General features: G+C 46.7%; 1 protein-coding gene across 1 annotated transcript in view; it reads right to left on the bottom strand.

Moving 5' to 3' along the window:
* Positions 1-912: 912 nt before the first annotated feature.
* Positions 913-21,938, bottom strand: part of ZDHHC14 (zDHHC palmitoyltransferase 14) — a 213,507-nt gene continuing 192,481 nt past the window's right edge. Inside the window, exon 10 of the mRNA XM_077283302.1 lies at positions 913-1,732. Within this exon, the coding sequence (XP_077139417.1) occupies positions 1,700-1,732 (33 nt within the window). The 3' untranslated portion in view covers positions 913-1,699. The remainder of the gene's footprint in view (positions 1,733-21,938) is intronic.

Below are 21,938 nucleotides of genomic sequence, written 5' to 3'. Positions count from 1 at the left end.
AGAGGAGAAGGAAATGACATACGTAGTATGAAACAAGATTCAGCAAAGGAGGCCAATTCTAGCTAGATAGACAGTAAGGAAAAACACTGCGGTCAGTAATAAAAACTAGAAAAAGTCCACCGCAGAGATATGCAAAAATCTCCACACCTGACTAAAGGTGTGGAGGGCAAAATCTGCAGCCCAGAGCTTCCAGCTTAGCTAAATAGATACATACTGATAAGCTGGACAAATGAACAAAACATAAATGTGCTGAACAATAAGTCCACAACAAGTGGACTGCAAAAGGACAAGCAAGGACTTAACTTAGCTGAACGGGTCAGAGTGTCAGGGAAATCCAAGAGCCGTGCCTCCAGGCAAGAACAATTGGCAACTGGCATTGATTGAGGGATAAAGCCAGACTAAAATAGCCGAGCAGAAAGAAGATCAGTGGAAGCAGCTGCTGATACTAAATCCAAGAAGCAGCTACACCACTCAAAACCACAGGAGGGAGCCCAAGAGCAGAATTCACAAAAGTGCTACTTACAACCACCGGAGGGAGCCCAAGAGCGGAATTCACAACAGACATCACTGTGTACTGTAGTGTTATTACTGCATTAGTGTTGTAGTATCAGCATAATTGTGTATATATATATATATATATATATATATATATATATATATATATATATATATATATATACACACAGACTTGTGTGTGACAAATAGCCTTCATTGTTACAATGTTTTGTCTCAGTTAGTATATAGTATAAGGAAGATAACGTTGAGGCATTATTAAGTGGATATTAATTATTAATAGACAAGTTTGGCAATAATAGTTAATATCGGACCTCAATAGAGGTGTAAGGAGTGTTCCTCCTCTGATAATATAACTTTAGTATATTTTTAGGGGGCAACCTGTCCTTTTACAACCACATATATTGGATACCAGCGATAAAATGTACTGAAAATTAGTACTTTTTGTTATTGCCCCCATGGGTACACAGTTCCAGCAGTTGTCAGAATGCAATAAGTCATACATGAAGGTTAATTTTTCATATATTATTGATATCATATACAAATTAATTACAACCGATATACAAACAACATATTCCTAGAAGGTCAAAGATGACCACCTCTTTATATTGGGTACCAATCAGCCTAATAGCCAAAGCTGGACATCTTCATTCCCAATAGGGCATCACCAATGTTTCAAGGATGCATAGTCCTGTTAGTTACCAGGCACTCCAAGGTCGATGCACCCATAAGGAAATTGAACTACCCCAGATCCATCAGGTATATTAGGTACCGATGACACTGTACAAGATTACATGAATTGTAAACAAAGTCTCAAATCCAGTCCAAAAATGAGATCCATTTCTGATAGACAGACAGTATTAAAGTTGCTTGTAGTAGCCTGTGAACAAAAGTTCTTCATTCAGTCCTACAGGTGCAAGGCTCCGTAAATCATATAACTATTTGGATTCACATCTTAGTAACTGGTTCATGACATTACCACCCCTAATATTGACATTGATGCCTTGAAGTCCCATAATTCTTAGACCTCTAACTACTTTTGTGAACATCAAGAAAATGTGCCGCCACTGAAGTTATTGTCTTTCCTTTTTCCCGGTCCTGTTTCGCTGTCGAAATATTGGAGATGTGTTGTTGGCTTCTTCTCCTCAACTCTTGAGTTGTTTGGCACACATATAGCTTTGGGCAATCACAGATAATCGCATAGACAAGATTCCTTGCTCTGCAATTAAAATAAGAATTAGATTGCATCGGAGAGGGTACTGTAGCAATAGAGACCCCATCCCGTGCGATCATAAACTGGCAGACATTGCAAGCCCCACAGGGTTAAGTGCCAAAGGTCTTATTTCCAGCTTTAAATTTCACACTTGGCCGTTGATAATGGCTATGGCAAAGTTGGTCCTTAAAATTACGTGCTCTCCTAGCCACTATTTTGGGAGTTGCTGTAATATGTGTCAAGAGTCTTGGTACACACAATAAAATATTCCAATTTTTTGTCAAAATTTTGTAGATATCTGACCACTGGTTATTATAAGTGGTAATGAGAGACAGAGGACAACTTTGTTCACGAACCTGTTTCCTGAGGAGACTTGGCCTATCCACCTGTTTAGCTTCTTGGAATGCCCTTGAAACAATCTTGCGTGGATATTGTCTGCTAATAAAACGAGTGGTTTGATCTTTTTGCCTGAAAATTGTCTGGTGAACTACAATTCCTACGTAGTCTGAAGAACTGACCTTTCGGTATCCTGTTCCTCAGATGTGCTGGATGGAAACTAGAGTAGTGTAGTAAGTTGTTCGTTGCTGTAGATTTACAGTACAAAGAGGACCGCCATCATCCCTTACTACAGTATGGAGCCCGGTGGTCAGAGGCAAAAAGGGGGGCCCGAACACTCTGGCAGCTCACTCCGATCGGGCCCCCCTCTCTTTGTTTCTGTTCATCGGGCCCCTAGACATTTTGCTCTATTCTGCCGAACGCCCGATGCATAACAACACTGTGGTGATTTAAAGATACACCTACAGTGTTGTTAATGCATCGGGCGGACAAAAATGTGCACTGTACCTTTAAGTTGGGGCCGGCCAGGGTGCATCATGGTCTAGACGTCATGCTCGCACTTCCTCATTCCGAGCAGAGCAGCGTGTGGTGTGCCAGGTGTAGGCAGGCGGACAAAGTAGGCTGAGGAGGCGGCGGGCAAGCAGGCAGGCAGAGTAAAGTGAGGAGACTGCGTCCAGTCTCTCAGTCTGGTGAGCAGCAGAGGCTTCAGGTGGCTGCGCCTAGCAGAGTGTGGCTGATGAGGGAAGGTGAGTGGTGACTGGAGGCTGAGCCCAACAGGGTTCAGGGGGAGGATAGTGGGGACTGCCAGCCCCCACTAGCATCCCCCTGGGCCCTGCAGCCCCCATTAGCCTCCCCTGGATCCTGCAGCCCACACTAGCCTCCCCTTGGACCCTGCAGCCCCCACTAGCATCCTCCCTGGGCCCTGCAGCCCCCCAGTCCCCACTAGCCTCCCCCCTAGTCCCTGCAGAAGCCAGTGCCCACTAGCCTCCCCCCTGGACCCTGCAGCCCCCAGTCCCTACTAGTCTCCCCCTGGACCCTGCAGCCCCCAGTCCCCATTAGCCTCCCCTTAGGCCCTGCAGCCGCCATTAGCCTCCCCCTTGGCCCTGCAGCCCCACTAGCCTATTGTTTGAGACTTCTTGCAATTAGCTTTCTAGCAATTTCTAAATACTTACATTTTTTGTGACAATTCCTTCAGTTATTTTTTCGGTTCCTGGATAACTACTTTAAAAAGGGTTTGTTTCACGATTAAATATTAGAGTAGACACCAAATAAAATTTTTTGATAGAATCAAAAAACTACTATGTTTGGATATTTGCTGCATACTTGCTATATTCCCGCTTGTTCTTTCAGTACATTCACCTACTTTGATGAATGGTAGAAAAAGCTGCTCCTAGTGTGACAGTTCTTAATGGTTGGGCTACACAATTACAGGAATTTACATTTTAGAAATCTAGGGAGGGACAGTCAAATGTACAAATCAGTTTGGCAATGTCTATTTTTGATAAAACCATGCTGGATATCTTATTATACTACTATGTACAGGTCCTTCTAAAAAAATTAGCATATAGTGTTAAATTTCAGTATTTACCATAATGTAATGATTACAATTAAACTTTCATATATTATAGATTCATTATCCACCAACTGAAATTTGTCAGGTCTTTTATTGTTTTAATACTGAGGATTTTGGCATACAACTCCTGAAAACCCAAAAAACCTGTCTCAATAAATTAGCATATTTCACCCGTCCAATCAAATAAAAGTGTTTTTTAATAACAAACAAAAAAACCATCAAATAATAATGTTCAGTTATGCACTCAATACTTGGTCGGGAATCCTTTGGCAGAAATGACTGCTTCAATGCGGCGTGGCATGGAGGCAATCAGCCTGTGACACTGCTGAGATGTTATGGAGGCCCAGGATGCTTCAATAGCGGCCTTAAGCTCATCCAGAGTGTTGGGTCTTGCGTCTCTCAACTTTCTCTTCACAATATCCCACAGATTCTCTATGAGGTTCAGGTCAGGAGAGTTGGCAGGCCAATTAAGCACAGTAATACCATGGTCAGTAAACCATTTACCAGTGGTTTTGGCACTGTGAGCAGGTGCCAGGTCATGCTGGAAAATGAAATCTTCATCTCCATAAAGCATTTCAGCCGATGGAAGCATGAAGTGCTACAAAATCTCCTGATAGCTAGCTGCATTGACCCTGCCCTTGATGAAACACAGTGGACCAACACCAGCAGCTGACATGGCACCCCACACCATCACTGACTGTGGGTACTTGACACTGGACTTCAGGCATTTTGGCATTTCCTTCTCCCCAGTCTTCCTCCAGACTCTGGCACCTTGATTTCCGAATGACATGCAAAATTTGCTTTCATCAGAAAAAAGTACTTGGGACCACTTAGCAACAGTCCAGTGCTGCTTCTCTGTAGCCCAGGTCAGGCGCTTCTGCCGCTGTTTATGGTTCAAAAGTGGCTTTACCTGGGGAATGCGGCACCTGTAGCCCATTTCCTGCACACGCCTGTGCACGGTGGCTCTGGATGTTTCCACACCAGACTCAGTCCACAATCTTCCTCAGGGTCCGGTCACCTCTTCTCGTTGTACAGCGTTTTCTGCCACATTGTTTCCTTCCAACAGACTTACCATTGAGGTGCCTTGATACAGCACTCTGGGAACAGCCTATTTGTTGAGAAATTTCTTTCTGGGTCTTACCCTCTTGCTTGAGGGTGTCAATGATGGCCTTCTTGACATCTGTCAGGTCGCTAGTCTTACCCATGATGGGGGTTTTGAGTAATGAACCAGGCAGGGAGTTTTTAAAAGCCTCAGGTATCTTTTGCATGTGTTTAGAGTTAATTAGTTGATTCAGAAGATTAGGGTAATAGGTCGTTTAGAGAACCTTTTCTTGATATGCTAATTTATTGAGACAGGTTTTTTGGGTTTTCAGGAGTTGTATGCCAAAATCACCAGTATTAAAACAATAAAAGACCTGACAAATTTCAGTTGGTGGATAATGAATCTATAATATATGAAAGTTTAATTGTAATCATTACATTATGGTAAATAATGAAATTTAACACTATATGCTAATTTTTTGAGAAGGACCTGTATAGACCTTATAGTATTTGTGTATTGGTGCACATGAGTGACATCACAGCTCTGTAGGCTGTTCAGGTTACTCTGTGCTCTGAGTGACTGGAAGTGGCTTTTTCAATGTAAGCCTACGAGGCTGTAAGGCTGGTTTCACATTTGCGTCTGTGCACGCATCGTTTGATCCGCATGCTTCATGCGTACAAATATTTAACATGGTGCGTTTGCATGCGTCGCTTCGCGGTGTCTGGTGAACGCAACATGTTGCATTTTTTTGAGGCGTCAAATATTGCGCAATGGTCCGCATGTGGATGATTGAGTAAAGAAACGCATTACTGTCTATAGGAATGCATTGGAAAGCAAGGACATGCGTACTTCACACTAATCATGTCCAGGAAACTAAGTTACCACCTGAAAAATCACTGATGTATAAAAGGGGGTCTGGAGACAGGCAGTCCATTACTCTCAAGACTCTGGAAGTGATTGATACTGCTGCTCTGAAGACTTTTGCTGATCTGAAGACTGCTTTGCTGGTCGGAAGACTTGTGCTGAGCTTAAGACTGAGCTGTAGCCCCCACTAGCCTCCCCTGGACCCTGCATCCCCCACTAGCCTCTGACCTGGGCCCTGCAGCCCCCACTTGCCTCCCCTGGACCCTGCAACCCCCACTAGCCTCACCCTGGACCCTGCAGCCCCCAGTGCCCCCTAGCCTCCCCCTGGACCCTTCAGCCCCAAGCCCCCACTAGCCTCCTCCTGGGCCCTGCAGCCCCCAAAAGCCTCTGCTCTAGGCCCTGCAGCCCCCACTAGCCTTCCCTGGACCCTGCAGCCCCCACTAGCCTCCCCCTGGGCCCTGCAGCCTCCATTCCCATTAGCCTCCCCCTGGGCCCTGCAGCCCCCACTAGCCTCCCCCCATGGGCCCTGCAGCCCCCAGTCGCCTCCCCCTGGGCCCTGCAGCCCCCACTAGCCTCCCCCTGGGCCCTGCAGCCCCAGCCCCCAATACCCTCCTCTGGACCCTGCAGCCCCCACTAGCCTCCCCCTGGACCCTGCAGCCCCGACTAGCCTCCCTTTGGGCCATGCAGCCCTCACAAGCCTCCCCCTGGACCCTGCAGCCCCGACTAGCCTCCCCCTGGGACCTGCAGCCCCCAATAGCCTCCCTCTGGGACCTACAGCCCCCACTAGCCTCCCCCTGGGACCTGCAGCCTCCACTAGCCTCCCCCTGGGACCTACAGCCCCCACTAACCTCCCCTGGACTCTGCAACCCCCACTAGCCTCACCCTGGACCCTTCAGCCCAAAGTAGCCTCCCCCATGGGCTCTGCAGCCCCCAGTCCCCACTAGCCTCCCCCTGGGCCCTGCAGCCCCACTAGCCTCCCCCTGGGCCCTGCAGCCCCAACTAGCCTCACCTGGACCCTGCTGTTTCCTCTAGCCTCCCCTGGAACCTGCAGCCCCCACTAGCCTCCCCCTGGGTCCTGCAGCCCCCAACCCCCATTAGCCTTCACTGGACCCTGCAGCCCCCACTAGCCTCCCCCTGGGCCCTGCAGCCCCCACTACCCTCCTCTGGACCCTGCAGCCCCCTAGCCTCCCCCGGACCCTGCAGCTTCCAGTCTCCAATAGCCTCCCCCTAGCCTTGCAGCCCCCATTAGCCTCCCCCTGGACCCTGCAGCCCAAAGCCCCCACTAGCGTCTCTTTGGGTTATGCAGCCCCCACAAGCCTCCCCCTGGACCCTGCAGCCCCCACTAGCCTTCCCTGGAACCTGCAGTCCCCACTAGCCTACCCCTGGGGCCTTCAGCACCCAGCTCCCACTAGCCTCCCCTGGACCCTGCAGCCCCCACTAGCCTCCCCTCTGGGCCCTGCAGCCCCAGTCACCACTAGCCTCCCCCCTGGGCCCTGCAGCCCCCACTAGCCATCCGTGGACCCTGCAGCCCCCACTAGCCTTCCCCTAGTCCATGCAGCCACCAGTCCCCATTAGCCTCCCCCTGGGCCCTGTAGCCCCCACTAGCTTCCCCTGGAACCTGCAGCCCCCCACTAGCCTCCCCCTGGGTCCTGCAGCCCCCAACCCCCATTAGCCTTCACTGGACCCTGCAGCCCCCACTAGCCTCCCCCTGGGCCCTGCAGCCCCCACTACCCTCCTCTGGACCCTGCAGCCCCCTAGCCTCCCCCTGGACCCTGCAGCTTCCAGTCTCCAATAGCCTCCCCCTAGCCTTGCAGCCCCCATTAGCCTCCCCCTGGACCCTGCAGCCCAAAGCCCCCACTAGCGTCTCTTTGGGTTATACAGCCCCCACAAGCCTCCCCCTGGACCCTGCAGCCCCCACTAGCCTCCCCCTGGGACCAGCAGCCCCCACTAGCCTCCCCCTGGGTCCTGCAGCCCCCACTAGCCTTCCCTGGAACCTGCAGTCCCCACTAGCCTACCCCTGGGGCCTTCAGCACCCAGCTCCCACTAGCCTCCCCTGGACCCTGCAGCCCCCACTAGCCTCCCCTCTGGGCCCTGCAGCCCCAGTCACCACTAGCCTCCCCCCTGGGCCCTGCAGCCCCCACTAGCCATCCGTGGACCCTGCAGCCCCCACTAGCCTTCCCCTAGTCCATGCAGCCACCAGTCCCCATTAGCCTCCCCCTGGGCCCTGTAGCCCCCACTAGCCTCCCCTGGACCCTGCAGCCCCCACTAGTCTCCCCCTGGGCACTGCAGCCCCCAACCCCCTCTAGCATCCCCTGAAACCCCCACTAGCCTGCCCCTTGGCCCTGCTGCCCCAACTAGCCTTCTCTGTACCCTGCAGCCCCCACTAGCCTCCCCCTGGGCCCTGCAGCCCCACTATCCTCCCCCTTGGCCCTGCAGCCCCCACTAGCCTCCTCCTGGGCCCTGCAGCCCCCACTAGCCTCTCCCTGGGCTCTGCAGCCCCCCTCTAGCCTCCCCTTTGGCCCTGCAGCCCCACTAGCCTATTGTTTGAGAGACTTCTTGCAATTAGATTTCTAGCAATTTCTAAATACTTACATTTTTTGTGACAATTCCCTCAGTTATTTTTTGGTTCCTGGATAACTACTTTAAAAAGGGTCTGTTTCACGATTAAATGTTAGGGTAGACACAAAAGAAAATTTTTCATAGAGTCAAAAAACTCCTATGTTTGGATATTTGCTACATACTTGCTATATTCCCGCTTGTTCTTTCCGTACGTTCACCTACTTTGATGTATGGTAGAAAAAGCTGCTCCTAGTGTGACAGTTCTTAATGGTTGGGCTACACAATTACAGGAATTTACATTTTAGAAATCTAGGGAGGGACAGTCAAATGTACAAATCAGTTTGGCAATGTCTATTTTTGATAAAACCATGCTGGATATCTTATTATACTACTATGTATAGACCTTATAGAATTTATGTGTGTATTGGTGCACATGAGTGACATCACAGCTCTGTAGGCTGTTCAGGTTACTCTGTGCTCTGAGTGACTGGAAGTGGCTTTTTCAATGTAAGCCTACGAGGCTGTAAGGCTGGTTTCACATTTGCGTCTGTGCACGCACCGTTTGATCCGCATGCTTCATGCATACAAATGTTTAACATGGTGCGTTCGCATGCGTCGCTTCGCGGTGTCCGGCGAACGCAACATGTTGCATTTTTTGAGGCGTCAAATATTGCGCAATGGTCCGCATGTGGATGATTGCGTAAAAAAACGCATTACTGTCTATAGGAATACATTGGAACGCAAGAACATGCGTACACATGCATACTTCACACTAATCATGTCCAGGAAACTAAGTTACCACCTGAAAAATCACTGATGTATAAAAGGGGGTCTGGAGACAGGCAGTCCATTACTCTCAAGACTCTGGAAGTGATTGATACTGCTGCTCTGAAGACTTTTGCTGATCTGAAGACTGCTTTGCTGCTCTGAAGACTGCTTTGCTGCTCTGAAGACTTGTGCTGAGCTGAAGACTGGATTTCACTCAGGATGTGAGTACAGAAGCTATGAAAATGTCTGTTTCTCTCACTGCAGTCTGTACTCATTTCTGTCTGTTTTGGGTACTCACTTCTGTGTGTGTCGTGCGTACTCTTTTCTGTCTCTCTTGCGTACTTTTTTCTGTCTCTCTTGCGTACTCACTTATCTCTCTTGCAGCATTCCGCATCAAAGATGTCCTGCAGTGAAGAACATACCCCCCAGAGCGGACAGGAGACTGATGAAGTGATTCCAGAACAGTTCTAGTGCGGCAGAGCTGGAGCAGACTCAGGCCCAAGTTCCGGTGGAAAGACGGCGGGTAAGTATTCTTAACTGTTTTTGTCTTGTTTTATCGTTACAACTATATTAATGTGTTTCTTTGATTTTTAGGTTCAACATCGTGAAGCCATCAACGACCTCCAAATACAATTGGTGCAGGAGAGAGTTCCATTGTGGGACACCGGGGATCAGCGGCATTCGGACACTGTGAACATTCGGCGGCTATGGGACGAAGTGGCCAAATCGCTGTTGGATGATTGGGACCATGCCACGTCACATGTCAGAAAGGATTTTCGTAAGTATTGCAATGTGGTCTGATGCGGAAGTAAACCTGTGGTGCATTGTTTTACAATTTCTTTTTTCCTCCCCCCTTCACAGTAAAGAGACAAAGTCCGGTGGCGTTCGATGAAGGATCGCTTCAATAAGGACATGAGAGAGGAGAACCAAGTTCGAAGTGGTGCTGCTCGAAAATTAGGAAAATACAAGCACCATCGTAGTCTCTCCTTCCCGAGGCCTGCGGTTGGTCATAGAACGTAAGTATTTTTTTGTTGTATTACATGCTATAACTTCTGAATTTTTCTTTTCAACAGGATATGTTGGCGCTTTGAAAAAAATGAAAAACATTACTACCAAAAAATAAAAATTTTCAAACAGAACCTGGAGAAGCACTGCTGAACCTGGATCGTCCTCTGTTAGAGTGGCCCCTCATCGAACAGCCATCGAACAGTCCCAGTCATCCACCAGCAATGCAGCAAGTGGGCAGGCTTCACGGGCTGGAGAACAGGCAGCTGGCCCTTCAGATTTTCCCCTGTCCCAGTCCTCTGCCACTGTTTTTTTGGCTCTTCTCGCCAGCGGCAGATGGCCTGGAACAGGCCACTCATGCTCGAGTTTGTTCACATAGGCTCGATCTTCCAGAATGGCCTAAAGGCCGTTGGAGACAGAATGGAGAGTGGGTTTGTGCATGTGAACTCACTTTTCCAGGAGGTTAACCGACGCATTGACCGCCTGGAAGCTGACCTTCAGAGACCGCCACAACATTTTTTTAATGCTATACAGCGGGGCATGCCGGAAAATCTTACACCTGATCTCCAACATAATGTGATGCAGGCCTGCCATGCTGCTTACAGCCAGGCTATGCAGCACACTCGCTACTTCCAGCAGCCACAGATGGCATTTCCGGCTGTACCAATACTAACCAGGTTCACCACCATGCCGAGTCCTGCTGCACACCTGCCTCAAGCCACCAACATGCCGAGTCCTGCTGCACACCTGCCTAGAGCCACCACCATGCCAAGTGCTGCTGCACACCTGCCTCAAGCCACCACCATGCTGAGTCCTGCTTCACACCAGTCTACCTCCACCATGCCGAGTCCTGCTGCACACCAGCCTCAAGCCACCACTCCCACCCACCTAAAGAAAAAAAAGTAGCAAACAGAAGGCCAGTACTTCATCACAGAAAACCAAGATGAATAGGACCAGCCAACGTACCCCCAAAACTCTCCTACCCCCTCCACACTCACCTCTTAATGTGTCTATCTTTTCTAATTTGTCTCTCCCTTCCCATGCTTCCACTCCTAATATGTCTACTCCCATCCCCGACCTCATAAATTTTTTAGGCCCTTCCCCTGGAACCTCTTCATCATCATCACATGCTAGCCAATCATCCCAGCTCTACACCCCCATGTCCATATTATTTCACCCGCTGACATTCCTCAAAGTTAATTTGCTTTTGTTAAATAAAATTTTGCTTTTGTTTGCACAATCACTGTGTTCTTCGTCTCTGTATGCGCCGTCGCCACACTTATGTGCCTTCACCTCAAACACACTTATTGTATTGTTGAGGGAAATTACAACATATAACAATAATTAGAGGTTTTTTATTATTTCAGTCAGCAAACAGAACATGAACATTTTAACATTACAGGTATATTTAAACATAACATTACCGGTACATTGTAACATTACAGGTTCATTTTAACATTACAGGTACATTTTGGCATAAACCACTTCGTCTTGCCATGCCAGACGTTCATTATCAAACAAAATAGGCAGCAAATGTATCCCTCATTTGGGCAACTTCCACTGAAGTCCTCAGAGGGTGATCTTGGTAATCATGCAATGTGGTAGTTAACAGATTGCCCTAGTTCTAAGATTGGTTGCTCATTAGCCAGGATGTAGTTGTGCAGCACAACACACGCTTTCACAACCTCATCAATAGTATCATTTTTTAGATTAATGGCTGTTGCCAAAATGCGATATTTAGAGACCAGCAATCCAAAGGCACACTCCACAGTTCTTCGTGCCCTTGTCAGTCGGTAGTTGAAAATCTTTTGTGTGTGATTTAAGTCCCGACTTGAGTATGGTTTTAGGAGGTTGGCACACATTTGGAACGCTTCATGCCCAACCACAGCAAACAGCATTGGCGGCCCTTCAGTATTTGGTAAGAGGTTGTGTTAGAGGAAAATTAAAATCATTACCATACAAACGTTGGCCCATTTCAGAGTTTTTAAAAGTCTGTGAGTCATTTCCTGGTCCAAATCAGCCAACATCCACGGCGACAAATCTACAGTCAGCATCTGCAATCGTCATTAGAATAGAAAAGTATTTTTTAGAATTTAAAAACTCAGATCCACTTCCAACTGGTTTCCTAATGCGAATATGTTTCCCGTCCACAGCCCCCAAACATTTAGGAAAATTACAAATGTCCATAAATTTTGATGCATTTTCCAGCCACAGTTCCGTTGTATGAGGCATTCTGCATGTAGGACGTCACAAAGCACAGCAGGTGTCTGCAACAATCCCAGAAAGGGTAGACACTCCACTACGGAATTGGAAATGTAGAGATTATAATGTCTCTCCAGTAGCCAGGAATCTGCAGAGCAGAAAATGGGAAAAAAAAAATCAGTACATGGATTTTAGAAAAATAAGGAAAAAAAAAACAATACAAAGCTTTTAAAAAAAAAAATGGGAAAAAAGTAATTACATGGCTTTAAAAAAAATAAAAATAAAAAAGTCAGTGCATGTCTTTAAGAACATATTAACATATTAGATCATATTAATGACAGGTGTTTCTTTTTCAAAATTACGTACCTTAGGGTCACCAACAGACGTTCCTCAGCAGGAATTGCTCGCCGTAGCTGTGTGTCGTGCCTGGTGATAGATCCTCGCACACGCTGTAGCAAGTCATCGAAGCTCTGTTGTGACATCCTGGTGTAGTCAATAAACTTCTGAGGGTTTGCACGCAGCTCAGTGTACAAGGAGTGATAGGCTCCACGGCTCTCTAGGACTTCAACGATGGGGTGTTGCCAATAGCGACGACAACGTCTTCTCCGTCTTTCTCTTTTTCTTTCTTCATAGCAAGCAACAGCGAAGGCATAAGCCAAGTTCAAAACCTAATTACGATATATGCTCTCCTTGTGAAGATCAATCTTGCAGCAGGATACAGCAGCAAAAGATGAGGATTTCATCTGTACAAGGGTCTATATAGAGAATTTCCATGAGACACGCCCATTGAACGTGGCTTGTGTCAAGGAAATTCCCTAGAAAAAGCATTGTGCTATCGAACGCATGTGCATAAATAATGCAAACGCATGTAAAAACACATGCAAACATGCTGCTTTTTTTGGCGTCATGCGTAAGATGATGCGGATAAAAACGCTGTGTTAGCATGCGTTTTTACATTCGTATGTGCATGCTGATGGTATGCTGCGCACATATACGCAAATGTGAACTTGGCCTAAGAAAGACTTCCGGCTTACGCATAGGGGGTAGAGTGAGATGGCTAGTTTCAATTGCGGTGACGTCACTCAGAAGGAGAAGAATGGCGCTGGACGACACATAGCAGCAGTAGGTGAGTATATTAATATACTCACTACATTACATAGATAAGCATATTAAATGAATAAAAAAACCTAAAGGGAGCGCATCTTTAAGGCTCATACTGCTCTGCAAGAAAAACTGACCAGTGCAATCTGATAAAAGAAAAAAAAATGGTATTACACTTTTACCAATGTTAATCTTTGAATCCCTGCTCTTCTAATTTTTTTTTATCTTGGCTCAGATGGTGCGAAAAAAAGAAGAAAAAAAAACAAAAAAAAACCACGGCGCTCGGAACATGCGAGTGCAGCTTGATTTTTACACTCCTGTCGTTGAAAACCAGACATTTCAGCAGCCGCATACTGTAAAATCCCAGCGTGACCCAACAAAATAGGATAGAATAGATATATACACATAGAATAGATATAAAAATATGAGTCACATATATAAATATAATATGGCGATAATGTTTAAAATTTAGCAATTTTCAAATTTTGTATTTTTATGCCCTTAAAGGGGTTGTCCACTACTTTCAATTAACCCCCCTATGTATCCCCCCGGGGCCCCTGATGATTTGTGTAAATACCTTCTTTAGCCGTTTTCGCCTGTGAGCGGCGCTATGCTGGTGCCTGAGTCCGGGTCACGTGACCCCCAGGCTTCAGCCGCCGCTCATTTCCGCCGACGTCACGTCAATTTCCAGACTCTGGAAATTGACGTGACGTCAGTAGCAGGCGTGTCCCCAGGCTCCACAGACAGCAGTCACTCAAAGAGTGACTGGGCTGTGGGCGGGGCTGAGGCTGCCTGCGGGGCCGTGCTGGGGGCGGGCGGGGCTAGGCAGGGATGTGCGGGCGGGCGCCGGTGCTGTGCGGTCCCCGGCGCTGTGTGGTCCCCGGCGATGTGCGGTCCCGGGCGCCGGTGCTGTGCGGTCCCGGTCCCCGGCGCTGTGCGGTCCCGGGCGCTGGTGCTGTGCGGTCCCCGGCGATGTGCGGTCCCGGGCGCCGGTGCTGTGCGGTCCCGGTCCCGTGCGGTCCCGGGCGCCGGTGCTGTGCGGTCCCCGTCGATGTGCGGTCGCCGTCGCTTTGCGGTCCCGGTCCCCGGCGCTGTGCGGACCGGTATGTGCTGGGGGGTGGTGTGTGTGTGTGTGTCTCTCTCTCTGTGTGCAGGCATCGTCCGATGGGACAACAAGTCCCATCGGGCTCTGCCTGCTACAGTGGCAGTGAGTGACACATTAGCCAATGATGGGACAGTAGTAGTCCCATCATCCGGCTAATGTGTTGAATGTAAAAAAAAAAAAAAATACACATATACAGTACATACATACATACATACATACATACAACACACGACATGCGACGACACTCACCATGCGACGCCATGCGACAACATGCACCATGCGGCGACATGCACCATGCAACGACACGCAACATGCGCCATGCGACGGCATGCGACATGTACCATGCAATGACATGCGCCATGCGACGACATGGGACGACATGCGCCATGCGATGACATGCGCCATGCGCCAACATGCGACATGCAGCATGCGACGACATGCGCCATGCAACTACATGCACCATGCGGCGACATGCACCATGCAACGACACTCACCATGCGGCAACATGCGCCATGCACCATGCAATGACATGCGCCATGCGACGACATGGGAGGACATGCGCCATGCGACAACATGCGACATGCAGCATGCGATGACATGCGCCATGCAACAACATGTGACATGCAGCATGCGACGACATGCGCCATGCAACTACATGCACCATGCGACGACATGCGCATACAGTACATACAGAACATACAGACATACAGTACATACATACATACATTACATACATACATACATATAGACATACAGTACATTAAACATAGATTACATACTCACCATCACTTGTCACTTTGATCCCCGAAGCCATTGTCATCTGTAAAAAATATTAAAATAATAAACAAACACTATACTCCCTGATCCGCAGAAATCAATTAAAACGAGTGTCCCTCGACGATCTCCCGTGGAGAGCTGGAGCATCTGCTGATGCAACCACTCACCAGGGGCTCCAGGAAGACAATGAGGGGAGGAAGGTATCCTTCCACAATGTATTCCCCACAATGTATTCCTACGCCCCTGTGAGAAAATAGTCCCTAGTCTCACTTTATGGCATGCTGTATGAGAAAGTTCCCACGCAGCTTTTTGCCATAAAGTGAGACCAGTGAACTTTAGTAACCTCAGTGATACACTGCAGGAGCCATTGCCTCCTGTCAGTGTCACTGAGGGTCCTATAGAGCGGTGACATCAACCCTAACCCTAACCGTAAACGTGACAGAAATACGTGGCACTTTAATACGTGACACTGAAATACGTGGCACATGGCACTTACATAGGTGGCACTTAAATCCGTGGCACTGAAATACGTGTCACGTGGTACTTACATACGTGGCACTTATATACGTGGCACTTATATACGTGGCACTGAAATACGTGTCACGTGGCACTTACATACGTGGCACTTACATACGTGGCACTTACATACGTGGCACTTACATACGTGGCACTTACATACGTGGCACTTACATACGTGGCACTCACATACGTGGCACTCACATACGTGGCACTTATAAACGTGGCACTTATATACGTGGCACTGAAATACGTGGCACTTACATAGGTGGCACTTACATAGGTGGCACTGAAATACGTGGCACTTACATAGGTGGCACTTACATAGGTGGCACTGAAATATGTGTCACGTGGCACTTACATACGTGGCACTGAAATATCGTGGCACTGAAATATCGTGGCACTATGTCAGAAAATGTTCATTAAACGGTTAGGGGTGAGGTTAGGGGTAGGGTTTGGATCCCTTTATCACCCTGATGGTGGTGGGTGGTGTTTCAGTGTTTTTTTCTGTTTTTTTCTATAAAAATGCATGCGGTTTTAACGCAAACAAACGCATGTGCTTAAAAACGCATGCGTTTACATAGACAGCAATGCATTTTTTTGCCGCAAATAAACGCATGCGTTTTTTTGCGGCAAAAAAACTATGAAACTGAGCTGTGAAATGATGAATCCGGCCTTGGAATCCGTTTTTTCATGCATGTTTCCATTCAAATCATGCACATTTTCCGTTTATTTACTTATTTCCAAAAACGGCATTAAAACCGCGCATAAACCGCACCAAAAAAAGCATCAAAACTGCACCAAAAACTGCATCAAAACTGCACCAAAAACTGCATCAAAACCTGGTGCAGTTTTGGTGCAGTTTGCAGTTTTGGTGCGGTATTGATGCAGTTTTTGGTGCGGTTTTGATGCAGTTCTTGGTGAGGTTTTGATGCAGTTCTTGGTGAGGTTTTGAGGCAGTTCTTAGTGTGGTTTTGGTGTGGTTTTGATGGAGTTTTTGGTGCGATTTTGGTGCGGTTTTTGCGCAGTTTTGATGCAGTTTTTGGTGCAGTGTTGATGCAATTATGGTGCGGTTTTGATGCGATTTTTTTCAGTTTTGATGCATTTTTTATGCAGTTTTTTGCACGGTTTTGATGCATTTTTTAATTTGCTTTTGTTGCGGTTTTTGCGCGGTTTTTAGGCGTTTTGGTGCGTTTTTGAAAGGTAAATAAAGATGTATTATTGAACAAAAAAAAAGATTTGTGATGTCATTATTGTCCAACCTCCTCTTTTACATTTGTCCAACCCACACTCCTTTAAACACACAGATAGACAGATAGATGATAGATGAAATGGATAGACAGATCTACATATAGATAGATCTATAGATGCATACATCTATCTATTCATATATCTATCTGTAGATGTGTCTGGATAGATATCTATTGATAGATGTATGGATAGCGTAGGGTGTGTGTCCACTGTCCGGATTACATCCGAATGAGCTCAGATTGTATGCTGCGTACTTGTAGTTCCACCGGATGATGCCTGCACACACCCCAAAAGACCCCCCCCACAGACCCGCACACATCCGAAGAGCCCACAGACATCGCACACACCTGAACAGTCCCGCACAGCGCAGCACACATCCGAACAGCCCGCAGACCCCGCCCGCCCACACATAGACGCATACCGTCACCGCCCACACACTTCCATCCTCCCGAGCTGCTGCGTTTCTCGGACCCACATCCGCAGCAAAATTGCAGATCTTTTTTACATCTGCGGTTTTGCGGCGGATGTGCCCGACTCAATGAAAGTCTAAGGCCATGTTCACACATAGCGGTTTTTACCGCGGATCCGCGGCGATTTTGATGCTGCGGGTCCGCAGCAGTTTCCATTGCGTTTACATTAACATATAAACCCTATGGAAACCGCAAACCGCTGTGCACATGCTGCGGGAAAAACCGCGCAGAAACGCAGTGGTTTAAAACCCGCAGCATGTCACTTCTTTGTGCAGAATCGCAGCGATTCTGCACCCATAGGAATGCATTGAACCGCTTACTTCCCGCATGGGGCTGTGCCCATGATGCGGGAAGTAAGCAGATCATGTGCGGTTGCTACCCGGGTTGGAGGAGAGGAGATTCTCCTACAGGCCCTGGGAAGCATAAATAGTGTAAAAAAAAAAGAATTAAAATAAAAAATGATGCTATACTCACCTCTCAGCGCTGCACGCGGCCGTCCGGTATCAGGGTTGGTGTGCGAGCAGGACCTGTGGTGACGTCGCGGTCACATGACCGTGATGACGCCTGGGTCACATGACCGTGACGTCACGAAGGTCCTTCTCGGCACAGCATCTTTGGAACTGGACCGCCGGGTGCAGCGCCGAGGAGATCGCGACGTCAGAGGGTGAGTATAGCCAATTTTTATTATTTTTTACATTACTATTGATGCTGCATATTGCTGCATATGCAGCATCAATAGTATAGGCGGAAACCCGCAGCGGAAATAGTGGAACAAACCGCGATAAATCTGCAGGGATAACCGCAGCGGTTTTGCCCTGCAGATTTATCAATTCCGCTGCGGGAGAACCTGCAGAGCACGCCGCAGAGTGTGAACATGGCCTAAAGGTGCAGAAACGCTGCAGTTCCGCACAAAAGTAGTGACATGCTGCGAGAAAAAAAAGCTGCGTTTCGGTGCGGCCTTTTCCGCAGCATGTGCACAAAAAGTCTGCGGTTCCCATTGACTTACATTGGTTGTGCACTACACTGCGGATTTGATGCAATTCAGTGCGGCAAAAAACGCTGCGGATCTGCAATCAAATCCACAACGTGTGCACACAGCCTTAGCATTTAGGGAACCGAGCAAAAAAGCCAAGCAAAAAACAAGTGTGGGATTGCACTTTTTTTGCCATTTCATTGCACTTTGAATTTTTTTCACATTTTCTGCTACACAACAAGGTAAAACCAATGGTGTCGTTCAAAAGTAGAACTTGTCCCGCAAAAGATAAGCCCTCACATGGCCATATTGACGGAAAAATTATGGCTCTGGATAGAAGGGGAGCGATAAACGAAAACAAAAAAGCTGCAGGGGTGAAGGGGTTTAGAAACATGGATATGGACATATCTATGGAAATAGACATATATCTGTATGTATCTATCTATCCCATATCTATCTATCTATCTTTCCCTCTGTGTGTAATGGAGTGTGGGTTGGACAAATGTAAAAGAGGAGGTTGGACAGAAATGACATCACAAATCTGAAGCTAGAGGAGGGAGGGGTTGGGGTGTGTTTTGGAGTGGGTGTGCTAGGTTCAGGCTTAGTAGCAGTGCAATGCATCATGGAACTTGTAGTATTAGAGCACAATGACTCAGGAGAAAGGAAGTTGTCGATTAACCCCATGAGAGCTGAATCCAGCACTAAAGTGGGCTGCTACAGCATGATAAAAGGTAATATTGCTAAAATAAACACAGTAGATGTTTTCAGTGGCACATAATAGCAAGATTTATGAAAAAAAAAAAAAAAAGGTTATAGTAGTGGACAACTTCTTTAAGTATTTTGTGTGACATAGCTCTCCGATTTAAGTAACATTTCCTACATGTCTACTTTACATCAGCACAATTTTGGAAACCAAATTTTTTTTAGTTAGGGAGTTATAAGGGTTAAAAGTTGACCAGCAATTTCTCATTTTTACAACACCATTTTTTTTTAGGGACCACATCACATTTGAAGTCACTTTGAGGGGTCTATATGACAGAAAATACCCAAGTGTGACACCATTCTAAAAACTGCACCCCTCAAGGTGCTCAAAACCACAATCAAGAAATTTATTAACCCTTCAGGTGTTTCACAGGAATTTTTGGAATGTATTAAAAAAAAAATTTAACATTTAACTTTTTTTCACAAAACATTTACTTCTGATCCAATTTGACAATTTGATTTATTTAACCAAGGGTAACAGGAGAAATTGGACCCCAAAAGTTGTTGTACAATTTGTCCTGAGTATGTCCCCTAAGAAACTTATCTAGATGTGTGGTGAGCACTTTGAACCCCCAAGTGCTTCACAGAAGTTTATAATGTAGAGCTGTGAAAATCTTTTTTTTTTCCACAAAAATGATATTTTAACCCCCAATTTTGTAATTTCCCAAGGGTATCTGGAGAAATTGGACCCCAAAAGTTGTTGTGAAATTTGTCCTGAGTACGCTGATACCTCATATGAGGGAGAAAATTACTGTTTGGGCGCATGGCAGAGCTCAGGAGGGAAGAAGTGGCGTTTTGGAATGCAGACTTTGATGATGGTCTGCGGGTGTCACGCTGCGTTTGTAGAGCCCCTGATGTACCTAAACAGTAGAAACCCCCCACAAGTGACCCCATTTTGGAAACTACACCCCCCAAGGAACTTATCTAGATGTGTGGTGAGCACTTTGAACCCCCAAGTGTGTCACTAAAATTTATAAAGCAAAGCCGTGAAAATAAAAAATCTTTTTTTCCACAAAAATGATTTTTTTAGCCCCCAGTTTTGTATTTTACCAAGAGTAACAGGAGAAATTGGACCACAAAAGTTATTGTCCAATTTGTCCTGAGTACGCTGATACCCCATATGTGGGGGTAAACTACTGTTTGGGCGCACGGCAGAGCTCGGAAGGAAAGGAGCACTGTTTTACTTTTTCAACGCAGAATTGTATGGATTGAGATCGGACGTCATGTTGCGTTTGCAGAGCCCCTGGTGTGCCTAAACATTGGAAACCTCCCAATTCTAACTCCAACCCTAACCTCAACACACCCCTAAACCTAATCCCAACCCTAACCACACCCCTAACCCCAACACACCCCTACACCTAATCCCAACCCTAACCACACCCCTAACCTCAACACACCCATAACCTTAATCCCAACCCCAACACATCCCTAACCCCAACACACCCCTAACCCTAATCCTAATCCCAACCCTAACCATACCTCTAACCCTGATAAACCCCTAACCCAACCGTAAACGTAATCCTAACCCTAACTCTAGCCTCAACCCTAACTTTAGCCCCAACCCTAACCCTAACTTTAGTCCCAACCTTAACTGTAGCCCCAACCCTAACCCTAATGGGAAAATGGAAATAAATACTTTTTTAAATTTTATTATTTTTCCCTAACTAAGGTGGTGATAATGGGGGGTTTGATTTACTATTTATAGCGGGTTTTTATGATTGGCAGCTATCACACACTAAGTCGCTTTTAATTGCAAAAAATATTTTTTGTGTTACCACATTCCGAGAGCTATAATTTTTCCATATTTTGGTCCACAGAGTCAGATGAGGTCTTGTTTTTTGCGGGATGAGTTGACATTTTAATTGGTATCATTTTCGGGCCCATGACATTTTTTGATCGCTTTTTATTCGGATTTTTGTTAGTTAGGCAGAATGAACAAAAACCAGCAATTTCTTTTCGGGCGGGCGTTTATACCGTTCCACGTTTGGTAAAATTGATAAAGCTGTTTTATTCTTTGGGTCAGTACGATTACAGCAATGCCTCATTTATATTTTTTTTTATGTTTTGGCGCTTTTATACAATAAAAACTATTTTATAGAAAAAATAATTATTTTTGCATTGCTTTATTCTGAGGGCTATAACTTTTTTATTTTTTCGCTGATAACGCTGTATGGCGGCTCTTTTTTGCGGGACAAGATGACGTTTTCGGAGGTACAATGTTTATTTATATCTGTCTTTTTATCGCGTGTTACTCCACTTTTTGTTCGGCGGTATGATAATAAAGCGTAGTTTTTTGCCTATTTTTTTTTACGGTGTTCACTGAAGGGGTTAACTAGTGGGACAGTTTTATAGGTCGGGTCGTAACGCACATGATGAAGCTAAATATGTGTACTTCTATTTTTTTTATTATTTGCAAAAAGAAATATATTTATTGGAACAATTTTTTATTTATTTAGGATTTTTTTTTTTTTTACACACATGTAAATATTTTTTTTTTACTTTACTTTGTCCCAGTGTGGGACATCACAGTAGAGTGTCAGATCGATGATCTGACACTTCACAATGCACTGTGTCAGATTAGTGATCTGACAGGCACTGCAGGAGGCTTGTTGGTTCAAGCCACCTCCCTGCAGGACCCGGAAGGAGCCCCGCAGCCATCTTGGATCCGGGGCCTGCAGGGAGGAGGACGGAGGAGACGCTCAGAGCAACGCGATCACATCGGGTTGCTCCGAGGGTCTCAGGGAGGTTAATGTGCCAGGAGTGGTCCGTGACAGCTCCTGGCACATAGTGCCGGATGTAAGCTGTGATAGTCAGCTGACACCTGGCCACGATCGGCCGCGCTCCCCCCGTGAGCGCGGCTGATCGCGTTAAACGCACTATCCCGTCGGTGGTCATACGGGCCCATAAC

Source organism: Ranitomeya variabilis, chromosome 2 (assembly GCF_051348905.1).
Source record: "Ranitomeya variabilis isolate aRanVar5 chromosome 2, aRanVar5.hap1, whole genome shotgun sequence".
Taxonomy (NCBI): Eukaryota; Metazoa; Chordata; class Amphibia; order Anura; family Dendrobatidae; genus Ranitomeya; species Ranitomeya variabilis.
The sequence above is the reverse complement of the archived record's forward strand: the minus strand, read 5'-3'. Positions and strand labels throughout refer to the sequence as shown.